Below are 12,529 nucleotides of genomic sequence, written 5' to 3'. Positions count from 1 at the left end.
GCGACCTTGCCTTTGCTAAAGTTGAGCGTAGGCCTGTGACTGCCTGCCAGCCTTCTGGGTCACACACCTGGCTGGGAGCCTCAGGGGTAGCTGCTACCTAGCTCTGTTTGCTGGGCTTCCTGTCCAAGACTGCTCAACTTTGGGTCTTCTTTGGACTTCTGTACCTTCAGGAAGATCTTTACAGAACAAGAGAGCAACAGTACTAGAACTTGGTCTGGATGTAAAATGGACACATCCTTCCTCATCTTAGCCTATGAGGCTTCCAATCAAACACTTGGCTGCCCAAGCGATCCTCCTCTTAGGGACTAGGAAATAAAAACAGTTAGGTGCCCTGCTTGGTGGAGGGCCGAGTTATCAGTCGGGCTGCCAGGGGCAAGCTCAACAGTTCAAATCCAGTCTCTTCTCAGGAGAAAGGCGAGGCTTTCTGTTCCCATAAAGATGGACAGCCGCAGAAACCCACAGGGCAGTCGATCCTGTCCTGGGAGGTCACTGGGAGTCAGAATCTATGACAGTGAGCTTGTCTGGTTTGGGCTAACACACGTTGGACATGTATTCAGGAGAGACCAGTCTCCAGAGGAAATCATGCTTGGTAAAGGGAAAAAGAGGAAGACGGACGGGTTGACACCGTGGCTGCAACAATGGGCTTGGGCAGAAAAAGGGCCTTGTGATGGCTGGCGTCGGACTGGGCAGTGTTTCCTTCTGTTGTAGTTATATCCCCGAATCAGGGACCAACTTGATGCCACCGAACAGTGACAGCAGCAGCACCGTGGATTGATTTTACTTGGGAGGCAGCGCCTGTTAGCGCTTTTGTTTGTTTGGTTTTTGTTTTTCCTCTCTTAGAGGTGCGCTCCTTTAAATGTGTGAAATTTCTTAACCTTTAAATAAACCTTGTGTTAAGTAGGCTTCATTTTTCATTTATTCCCTGACTTCTGAGAGCTTGCTGCTTCCAAGCCAAAACCCACTGTCATTGAGGTGATTCTGGCTCATAATGACACTATCTCTATTTACACACACACACACACACACACACACACACACACACACACACACACACACAAGGATTTCCAGCTGTAATGTTTACAGGAGCACATAGCTGTATCTTTTTCTTGTGGGGTGGCTGGTATGTTTGGACTTCCATTTTTTTTTTTTTTTTTACTCCCGGAGCTGCAGATTCAGTGCCGTCCTTTGAAATAAATTCTTCTGGGGGTGTGGGAAGGGGCAGGGTTCCACGTAGTAGTTGGGATGGGGGCCGGCACCTGCCATCCTTACTTCTTTTTTTTAAAACATTTTATTAGGGGCTCATACAACTCTTATCACAATCCATACATACATCAATTGTGTATAGCACATCTGTACATTCTTTGCCCTCATAATTTTCAAAGCATTTGCTCTCCACTTAAGCCCTTTGCATCAGGTCCTCTTTTTCCCCTCCCTCCCCGCTGCCCCCTCCCTCATGAGCCCTTGATAATTTATAAATTATTATTTTGTCATATCTTGCCCTGTCCGACATCTCACTTCACCCCCTTTTCTGCTGTCCGTCCCCCAGGGAGGAGGTCACGTGTAGATCCTTGTAATCGGTTTCCTCTTGCACATTGCGGACGGATCCCGAGTTTACTAGTGTTTCCCGCACCATCTGTTACGGACAGATCACGAGATAACTCGTGATTTCTACACGCTGTCTTCAGATGCCATCTGCTAGGACATATTTAACTGCTTCGTCTGTTTAGGTGTTTACATCAGTAGTGAATGTATCAAACTCGATTGTCCTCATGTTGTAAATAAATATGATAAAAAGTTGATGAGATATAAATCCATTTATGGTTTAATGCAAAAAAAAAACCCCACAAAAGCCCTAACAGCCGAAAAAATACACGGTCACCTGGTTAAGTTGGTTAAAAAATAATATCTGTTCTTTAATGTGTTAAGAGTCAAACTCAAAAGCGTGCCCAACAGCACCTTGCCACCCCCGTCAGCAGAATAGCAGCTGCTCTGTGCCAGGGGGCGTTGCCTCGCGGTGTTCCGATTGGCAGTGACCCTGCTGGTGCAGAGTAGCACTGCTTCACCAGCTTATTAAGGCTGAGTGACCTGTCCCCAGGCCATACTTCCCGAGCGTTCTCTGGCTGGGTTTGAGCCAGCCCTGTCTTTGGTGGTGGTGGTGGACTGACCCTGTGAGTCTCCGAGGCGGTGGTAACTCTTGGAAGAGCAGAACGTCTCCTCTGCCACAGACAGAGCAGCTGGTGAGTTAGACCCGCCGGCCTTGCAGTTAGCAGCCCGAAGCACACCCCATGATAACACTAGGTCTCCTCGCTGATTATAATTCCCCCTACATCCCTTATTGCAGCCAGTCTTCTCCACTAGTTTTTAGAATTTTGTTATCCATGGAGATGAGGCTGAGTTGCCTCGTCGCCCGGGGTTTTGGTGTTTCATCGGGCTGGACTGGCAGTCTTCTCCCACCCTCATCCAGCAGCGTTATTTATACCCCATCTCCTAGGTTCTTCCTCCTTTCTTCAGCCCTTGTTGAGAAAGGTTTGAGACACCTTGGAGTGTGAAAGCCTGTGACTCTCATGTGAAAGAAGCTCACTGGACAGTTGAAGTGTGTCATTATCTGGTCATCTCACATGAGTGACCGTCCCCCCTCGCCCAAAGACCGTGTCACAAGCCGCTTTTTCAACCTCCCGTATCCTGAACCAATAGCATACAAGGTGCTCCGTACTGGCTCTTTTAGGAGAGTTCTGAGTTAAGTGACAACTTCCCCATTGTAGTGGGGTGGTTGGGTGGACAATAGTTGCTTGTCTCTACATGGCACGGTGGGCCATGCGTTGGGCTGCCAACCACGAGACCAGGTCGGTAGTTTGAAATCGCCAAGGGAGAGAGATTTTCCTCTCTCGGAGACCCACGGGAGCAGTCCATCCTGTCCGGAGGGTCGCTGTGGTTAGAACGCACTGGGTGGCAGGGGGTCCCGCGCCCCTAGGCACCGTGTGTTCGTGCAGGGTGCTCTGGCCATGCTATAGTTAGCGGATGAGGCTGCTAATGGAAAGACCCATAGTTGGAATGATATTGAGCATCTGCTTCTGTAAAGCTGTACAGCCTCAGCGCCAATGGGGCGGTTCTGTCCGGTTGGGCTGTCTTGAGTCACCTCTGACTAGATAGCTGTGGGTTTGCTTTGGCTTCGGAGTATCTGACAGTGGTTGAACTCGGCGATGCCCACTTCTCCTGAACTCGAAATGAGTTTTGTTCTCAAACTGCTTTGGGAGCATTGTTTTTGCCATGCCACTGTAAGACCGCTTGCTGCTTTTGCAGAGGATCTCTGGGCATCTGAGGACCATCACTGAGAACCCCACTGGAAAAGAAAACTAGCATGCAACCTAATTTTGAAGTTGGGCTTGCTTGTCTTCTCATCTGAAGACATGTAAGAGCTGTCTGTGACTGCTCTAAAGAGGCACGCTGTGCCTCCCTCCAGTATAATCTCTTCTCTAACGACCTCATAGGAAAGTTTGTCCGCTGGGGCTGTGCTACTAATTTGGGCGATCTGGTGGTGTCGTGGTGAAGCATTTGGCTGCTAACCACAAGGCCAGCAGTTCACAATCACCGGCCACTCAGCTGGAGAGAGATGAGGCTTTCTGCCCCCAAGAATAGTTCCCACCTTGAAAGCCCACCAAAGCACTCCTACCCTGACTGCTAGCGTCACGACGAGCCAGAATCCACTCCATGGCAGTAAGTTTGGCTTGGGGACTTTTATTTTATGATTGTCGGGTTAGGCTGTAACCATATACACTTCTGCTTGAATTGACAGCGTACATTTCTAAAAATAGCCTTTTCTATGAGTGGAAACTTCTCTCATGGAAATTTCCTCTTCAGTCGTGCTCTGTGTTTTGTTTCAACAAATCACTGGTCGTCGATCGTTGTCCCATTGATGCCTGCCCACAGCATTACCCCGACTCCCTGGTGAGGGGTCGTCTTGCTTTCTCTGGTAAAGCTGACCGAGCGAAGGGCCTGCAGGACGGGCTCAGGGAAGGAGTATGTCTATTGCGGTTCCAGTTCATACATGCGCAAGTTCACTGCAAACAAAATATGTTCAAGATGTGTCTCAGCTTCCAAGGGCACCTGCGGTGGCCGGGTCGAGTCAGGAGGTCAGTGTACATGGCGGTTATCTTCTGGGCATCTTAAAAGTAGTCAACTTGATAGAGTTTCTCCAGGGACCAGGATGGGCGTGGGAGCTCATTAGGAAGAAGCGTTCACACCATGGAAAACAGCACTGGGGTGGAAAGCCAGGATGATCGCGCCCAGGCATTCCCGCTCCGGACAATGCACCTGCTTGTTCTGAGAGCGGAGCAAGGGCTGTCCCAGGAAAATCTCCTTGGGAAACGTTGGCCCGTGCACCCTACAGTCCGATCCTGCCCCTCTCAGACTTGGTTTTATTCCCCAAAGTCAGAAAAGTGGACCTGTCTCCCCCCCACCCCACCCCCAGGAAGCCCATACTGCCATTTGGGGTGACGTAACTCACAGAGCACAGAAGTCTTGGGGGAAGGGCTAGAGAGATGGAAACGCTGTTTTTAGAAGTGATGGATCTAGAAGGAGGATATCCCCAGAAATGGTAGCTTCTCATTTTGAGGTTTTTGTTTGAGAAAAGGTTCTGTGAGCTGGTGGCATGGTGGCTCGGAATGGGGACTGTCACGGTAAAAGTGGTAGGAACTCCAGCACACAGGAAATCTGAATGTAGCACAGGAGAGAAATGAAAAAGGAGGAGCGTAAGCCACTGAGAAGGAGAGAGCACACAGACGTGCGTGGATTTTAAAACATGTATGTTTTAATCCATGTGGAGGGTGTGTCTTTATCCATATAGAACTCAAGTGTGCGCTAGCCAGTGTGAGACATCTAGATATATACAGCCCTGCTGGCCACGTGGGGTAAGAGTTGAACCCCTGGCTGAAAGGTGGCTAGTTCAAGCCCACCAGCCCCTGTCAGGGAGCGAGATGAGGCGGTATGCCCCTGTGAGGCTTCACGAGCTTCGGAAGTCTTTCAGGGTTGCTGTACATCAGAGTCAACTGGGTGGTAAGGGCTACATATGTCACCACTGAACTGGCCTCGGGCAAACGTGATGGTCAGCCCAGACTACCATCGACAGGCCTTTGAGGGTGTAGTTTCCGCTGCCAAAGGGACCTCTCATAAAGTAACCCATGGGAAGTAGCTGGGTGTCTTTACAGGGTGGGTAAGACAGAATATCATGAGGCTTGGTGGCACTGTGGGTTAAGCTTCGCGCTGCTCACTGCGCAAGGCCAGTAGTTCAAAACCCCCAGCTGCTCCTCAGGCAAAAGACGAAACGTCTACTCCCAGCAAGGGTCATACAGTCTCAGAAACACAGAGGGACAGTTCTGTCCTGCCCTGGAGGGTCCCTCTGAGGTAGAAATGACTCGATGGCCGTGTGCCTTTTGAGTTAAGAAAAACACGTTTTTCAAACTCCTCTTGGCAATTTGGTTTCAAGTCAAGGCAGTGCTGCAGTTGCTACACAGGGTTCCTGCATCCCCATTCAATAGCGGCACAGGGAACACAGTGGAGACAGTCATCCATCTGATCCTTCTTCTTTCAGCCTCGGTTAGCTGGAGACTGAAGTCTGTGCTCTTCCGTCCTGCTGGTGTGGGTCCTCCACGGTCAAGTGGGTGGCACAGGTGCCCACCTTTTCCAGGGAGTGTGAACGTGGTGAGCAGGGAGAAGCTCTGCACTGGAACATGTACCCCTATGCTCAGAAGAAGGAACCCAAGGCTCACCTCCCACCCACTGGGGCGGGCATCTCCCCGCTTCTTCCTCCAGCCTTTGTTTCCTCTGCGGTGTGTGCTGTCCACACTTCCATCTGCTCTGACCGTCCACAGGGACCTGGAGATGGGGGAAAGGAATCTTTTCAGGATCACACGTCTGCAGGGCAAACCAGCAACTGGTTAGCATGTCTGACTGCAGAGACAGCGACTCCTCGGATTCCCGGGGCTCGGGGAGCTGGGCCCCCAGAGTGATTCCAGGCCATCCTGTGTTTGAAAGGAGCAGACCTGGCTCTTTTTATCTCCACAGGAAATACATAACGTAGACATCTCTTAGGCTTATCTCCCCCGCCAACTTGGCGAGGAATTAGGGAATTTGTCATTGGGTGGACTGCTGCTTGCAGAATGGCTGAGAAACCGCAGCTCAGGTTTAACCTGTTGAATGGCAGAGCGCTGATGGATCTTTAAAAGCAAAATGTATATTTAATGCCTGACGCCCGTGCATGGAGGCTCGTAAAAAAGGCCCATGAGCCCAGATTTTCTTTTCCTTAATTCTTTCCCCCGTACGAGTCAGATTTATACTGAGCTCATTCTCTGTGCATTACACTCTTCCACTGTGCCACTTTCCACGGGGCCGCTCAGATGGCACTGGGTGACAGCTTTTGAGAAAGCGGCTTCTTATCACCTGCATTCCAGGGTCAGGATTCAGGACTTCGGTGTAACATTTAAGGACGTGCTGACTAGCTGGGGCCAGCATTGTACTTGCAAGACTGTGAATGCAAGAGCTTCCTTAAATGTCACACTCTGTGCGTCCCTGGTGCACCGGTGGGCGCAGTGGTGAGGCTATTAAGCTGCCAAGGAGGGCGAAAGTTGTGGCAGTTGGTTTCCGTAGGGACTTCAGCTTTAGAAGCCCAAGAGCACCATTCCGCCCTCTTACAAGGTCACTGTGAGTCCAGATTACACAGTAGGTGCTATGCCTTGGGGAGCCCTTGGTTAGCCCCGAGGGCTAAGCACTTGAAAACGCCAAAAGCCAGAGTCAGTGCCCTTGAGGGCTGAAGTCTGAACTACCCCTGCAGGTTTCTGAGACTGTCACTCTGAAAGGGAGTAGAAAGCCTCATCTTTCGCCCTTGGGGCAGCTGGTGGCTTCCAACTGCTGACCTTGAGGTGAGCAGCCGCACCACACCACCAGGGCACCTGATTTAAGTACTGGGCTCCTAGCCCAGAGGTTGGCAGTTTGAGCCCACTCAGAGGGGCCTTGGCAGCTAGGCCTGGTGACCTCCCAACATCCTGTGTAGCTGCTTGACTCTGTACAAACAATGGAGTTGCCCTGAGTCAAGAGGTGACCTGATGGGAACGAACAACTATCACAACCACAAGTGCTTCTCCGGCTTCACCTTAGACCTGGCCCTGACCAGGGGTTCCTTGATTATGCTTTTAAAACAAGCAAACAAACAAACAAACAAAACCTAGATTGCTGGGTCACTTTACAGAATTTCTAGCGGGGCCGGGTCCAGGAATTTGCATTTCAGCTCTACCCATGGTGAGTCTAGAGGCCTGTGCTGGAGGCTGAGGGCCCTCTGAGTTTGGTGGCCAACCTCAGACCCACAGCGAGACAAAAGCTGCTCACCTAGCCTTAGGTGATGACCCACCTGGACAGTGGCTGAAAAAGCTTCCTCCTCATTAACCAGCACACAGAGCAAGTAGGCCAGCCAGCTTGTGCCACTCACCAGCCACGGCTGTTGTAGAGCTGCGGCCAGGTGTTGCGCTAGAAGGCTTGGCTCTTCAAGCCCTGTCACCACCTCCAAATGGAATTGATTGTGTAATTTTGAGTTGTTCCTAATTTTTAAAAAAGGTTTTATAGGGCCATTATTAAGTGTGTGTTCATTGTAAAGATTAAGAAAATCTGTAGCCCTACTATGGAGAGATGTAGCCCTACCACAGGGAGGTGTAGCCCTACTATGGGGAGATAACCATTGTTCCCAACTTAAGGTGTCTGTTCAGCCTCTTTCCTGTTGCTTCTTACTTCCACAAGGACTCCCCTCCTGCGTCATTGCGGGAGTTATGAAAGATGCATGAAGAAAGGTCAAGGCGCGGCCCTTACCTGTCCTGGCGTGAGTTCCAGGCACTGTCTGATGGGTTTTGACTTAGAGTGCTCTTACTGCACAGAGTAGAACTGCCTTTTGGAGTTTTCTGGGCTGTAATCTTTTAAGGAAATCATTTCATTGGCATATACTTCACAAATCATACAGTGTAGTCATTCAAACATCTTAAGATTTGTGCATTCATCACCGCAGCCCATTTCAGAGCAGTCTCGCCTCGTACTCCGAGCTGTTAGCTCCCCGTTTCCCTCAGTCCTCCCCTGCCACGTCCCCAGGCAATGACCAATCCAGTGACTGTCTCCATAGAGCACCGAGCCTGGTATTTCACATACACAAGAATCATACAAAACACAATCAGGAAGCCACCCAGCAAACAAACAAACAAAAACGAATGACAACGACCAGAGACAACAGAAAAGCTCCAAATCAACAGGAAGGCAGAAACTATTACAACTTTAAAACGGATCCGAAGGGAGATAAAAATGACAAGCTATGACAACTCTAACGTAATTGCATCTTGGACAGCGTCATCTGTATGGAAGCCAATCGCCGTGTCTTTCTGCCCAGGAACGGCTGGCGCATCCCAGCCTCAAGCGCTGAACCATTGTGCCACCACTTGAGTGCGATTCTTTTACCTTTGCCAGTGCGTGGACCCCTCCACTCCACCATCTCAGTATTAAGCAGGGGGGTGGGGCTCACACAGTCAGCAGTGCGTATTGTCTTCCTGTCCTGCGTTGTCAGAATGTGGCCTGACACCCCATACACCCCCCTCCCCCACAGACCACCATGAAGCAGTTCTCCCAGGTTCTTTTTCTATAGCTGCATTTTACCATTGAATTAATTCCTTTGTGATCTCAGAGAGTTTGGGGTGGTGGTGGCGGCGGGGTGTGTGTGTGTGTGTGTGTGTGTGTGTGTGTGTGTGTGTGTGTGTGTAGGAGTGGGGGGGGGCTCTTAACCATTCGGCAGCTCTTAGGTACCTGCCCTGGGTTAGGCTCTGTGCTAAGGACCAGAGGCAGGGTCAGTAAGATGTGATTCGCGTCCTTGAGAACCGACTGTCTAATGGAAGAGGCAGACCAAGATGCTGCATACAAGTGGCAGGTGCTCTTAAGTGCTGCTGGAATAGGGAGGAGAGACCCACCAACTTGGCTTGGGAGAACTGGGGATGGCTTCGAACGGGAGGTGACACCTGACGCGAAGCCAGAGACACCGCCGTATGGTGTTCCGCGGCTAAGGGTTCATTGGTTGTGTGTGTGTGGTGCCCTACTTTTCGGCCCAGTCCCCCAGTTGCCTGTGATAATTAAACGAAACGAGCCAGATGGATGCTTTCTCAAGATGCTGGCCCATCTTCCTGCTCTATTTGTGAGAGCTGGCATGGGATCCAAACTTTCAAGGATGTCCCTACCTTGAGATTGCTTTGGAGTGTTACTGTTGGGGGGTGTAGTCGCCAAATGGCCTGCCCATCAGCAGGGCCAGGTTGAGTGGCAGGTGGATGTGCCATGCATGTGGACACTCCGATCTTGCCAACCTGGTTTGCCTCCAAGGAGGGGAGGGGCTGAGAGGTTGTTCTATAAAGATATCGTTTATCCCTGTTGTCTTTCTTTGGGGGGGAAACCTCCCCCGTGTCTGCTCGTCCCTTCTGACCACTTAATTGTATTTTATTCCCTATTGCAGCGTAGTTGAGGCTCGATGCCCCGTGCATTGGGTCAGACATAAGCATAGATCCTCACCCTATCATAAAGTGATCTTCGGATCAGTGAAGAAAATCTTTACAGTGGTAAATATGGCTGAGAGTGGGTACTATGATGGAAAAAGGATGACTGGCAGGATGCATAACAATATGTGCATTTCATGTGCCTCAGTGCAAGCCACTGTGTTTTGATATTTCATAATGCATCCACACTGGGGTGTCGGGTGTACTCCATGTACCGCCGGGATGCCAGGGGTTAATAGGAGGGAGACAATGTACGTGGTGGGGAGGAGCTGCCTTTGGAATTTCTGGGTGGCACAAATGGGTTGTGCTTGACCAAAAACTTGATTCAAACCCATCCTGGGCTCGGTGGCAGAAAGGCCTCATGATCTAGTTCCATAAGGATTTCCTCCCAGGAAAACCTCTTGAATTGCCCTACTCTGTAACAGGCTCGGGGTCGTGAGAGTCGGAATCAGGAAGTATGGCTTTTCTCCCTGTGCTTCCTGAATAACTCTTGTAAAGCCTAAAAGGGGCTTAAGGGAATCCTAGTGATGCCTGAGTGAATAGATTGTTTCATCGTGCCGAGAGTTTCTTAGTTTTTCATAGGCTCCATCCATCTCTCTGGGTCCCCACAGCATCGCGCCCCGTGAGAGATGAGATGGGCGCTGTGACTGTTCAGGGGCAGCGATGCGGAAGTTTGGGAGAGGGCAAAGAGGAGGAGAGAGCTGGAGCCAGCCTCCCCGTATCCCTCCAAGGGGCCCTGGTGGCTCTGTACCTGCAGCAGCAGGGATCGCACCGCAGCGTAGCAGACTCCTTCTCAGAGAATTCTCGTTCGCAGCCTGACAGTCCGCTCCAGCTCATGAGGCGCCAGTACACACTGCCCAAGGGGGTGTCCGGGCCCTCACCTCCTTCACCGTCATTGGCAAGCTCACGTCCCCTGTGCATCTCCTGTGGGAGCCCTTTCAGCCCCAGCAGTTGCTCTTCAGCACCGCACCAGGGGGTTCTGTCACCCAGTGGACTTTGGCCACTTTTAAAAGTAGACCACCAGACTTTTCTTCCTAGTCTCAGTGCAGAGCCCTGTCCCCGTGGGTGGCCCTCATGGTAATGGAAACATCACAGCCACAGACAGGCCACCACCGTACAAGCAGTCTCCATGAATTAGAATCCTTCCGACCGCATTTCCATTTAAAACTGAACCTAAGTCAGTCTCCTTTTCCTGTTAGAAATCACTTTTGAAAAATCACAGTGCTACCAGCGGATTGATTATTCTATTTGCAGAAATCACAAATTCGAGCCTTCCTGCAGAGACTGCCCATCTCTTTGGTGATCGTCCTTAAGTCCCGGTGTCTGTACAAAGAAAACTCTTGGGCTGGTTTTTCTTTTTGAATTTTCCATCCATATTTAGCTGGTGAAAATGTAAAGCTTAAAGTCCATGGTGGGAGGTGGGGGGGGAGGGGGCACTTCAAAGAGTTTGTGGAAATGCCCCATCCTTTTTCCTCATGATACTCAAATTCCATTTTCCCATTAGCTTTCTGAAACCCCTTTCATATCTCACTCTTAGGTTCTGACTTTTAATAAAAAGAGATCCAGTTATTTTTCCCATCAGACCCAAAAGAAAATCTCTGAAAGAATAGGGGGTTTCTCGTTCCCCGAGACTGCTATTGTTATCCACTCCGGCATCTAGGACGGCCTGAAGTTCGGAGGGCAGAGACGGCAACTGGAAGCTGCCACGGCACCCATTACTTCTCACGGGACGTCCACCTTTAGCACCACTGCTGTGGGACTGCAGGGGCCTGTGTGCTGCTGGAGGCTCAGTGGTTATGCATCGGGTTAACGTTAGCCTCGAGGTCAGCAGTTCAAATTCACCAGCTGCTCCCCAGGGGGAAAATGAGGTCTTGTATGCACATAAACACTTACAGTCCCGGAAACCTCCAGGGACATTTCTCTGCTGGGCTGGCTGCATGGTCACCAAGAGTCAGAATGGACTCGATGGCAGTGGGGTTTGGGTGTATGTGTTGGGTGGGGGGTTGCTATGATATCGGAAGCTGTGTCACCTGTGATGACCAGGTCTCAGTAGCGCTTCCACATTAAGACAGAGTAAGAAGCAGAGACCTGATGCTCTACTTCTTTTAGAGGGATCCAGTGAGTGCCCTACGGATACCAGCAGGATGTGTCTTCCCTCAACATGGTGCAGGCAGGAAGGCTCTGGGAATGTGCACAGTGGCTGCAGCAGTGGGCTTAGGCACCCAAGGTCAGGAAGATGCTTCAGGACCAGGCGACCTTGTGTTCCCTGGCATGTTAAGTCACAGCAACGACTTTGACTTGGGACCCTAGAGTAGACTAGGAGACACGCTCCGATATGGTTCAGGGTAGCAGACACTGCCCGGCACCCACTGGACGCCAGGAGCCGCAGAGTGCGCGATTCTTGATCCTTGCCAAGCTGGGCAGCCCTGGCGTCGAGACCCGCCCCTAGCTCACCCCTCACCTCTGCCTCTCTGCGCTTTCCGCCCACCTGGCGCCTGTCTCTCCCCTCTGAACCAGGCTGTGCGTTGCGTCTGGGTGCGGTCTCAGCGATCTGACACGTGGCTGTGTCTCCTTTCCCACAGCAAAACCAGAAATCATCAAGTTTGACCAGCTGGAGAATGGCAACCTCCAGTGTGTGGCTGCAGGATTCCCGGAGCCCACCATCGAGTGGCTTTTCTGCTCAGGCGCCGAGCCGAGGTGAGTGGGCTCTCTGTGACATGCGCAAGGGAGAGCCAGCAATTCAGTTGAACTTCAGATGTTTTCCCAGACTTGCTTACAACAACACGTTTTTTTTTTTTACAACTTTGTTTGGGTTCTTTTCAATCTGTGTGGCTTTACAGAGGGGATAATTGCTACGCTCATCTTGCCTGACATTAATTCTGTTTAGTGGGAGGAAAAAAAAGATGACTGAATGACTTCCCTCTCCTGCTGGTTATCTTTTTGGATTTATCATGCAATTTCTAGCCTGC

The 12,529-nt window shown here is 50.8% G+C and overlaps 1 protein-coding gene across 1 annotated transcript in view; it reads left to right on the top strand.

Moving 5' to 3' along the window:
- The window catches only part of KIT (KIT proto-oncogene, receptor tyrosine kinase), a 111,304-nt gene that overhangs the window by 77,587 nt on the left and 21,188 nt on the right, over positions 1–12,529 (top strand). The window contains exon 8 of the mRNA XM_075544967.1: positions 12,143–12,257. Coding sequence (XP_075401082.1) covers positions 12,143–12,257 — 115 coding nt within the window. The remainder of the gene's footprint in view (positions 1–12,142; positions 12,258–12,529) is intronic.

The sequence above is a fragment of the Tenrec ecaudatus genome, chromosome 3 (assembly GCF_050624435.1).
Source record: "Tenrec ecaudatus isolate mTenEca1 chromosome 3, mTenEca1.hap1, whole genome shotgun sequence".
Taxonomy (NCBI): Eukaryota; Metazoa; Chordata; class Mammalia; order Afrosoricida; family Tenrecidae; genus Tenrec; species Tenrec ecaudatus.
The sequence above is the reverse complement of the archived record's forward strand: the minus strand, read 5'-3'. Positions and strand labels throughout refer to the sequence as shown.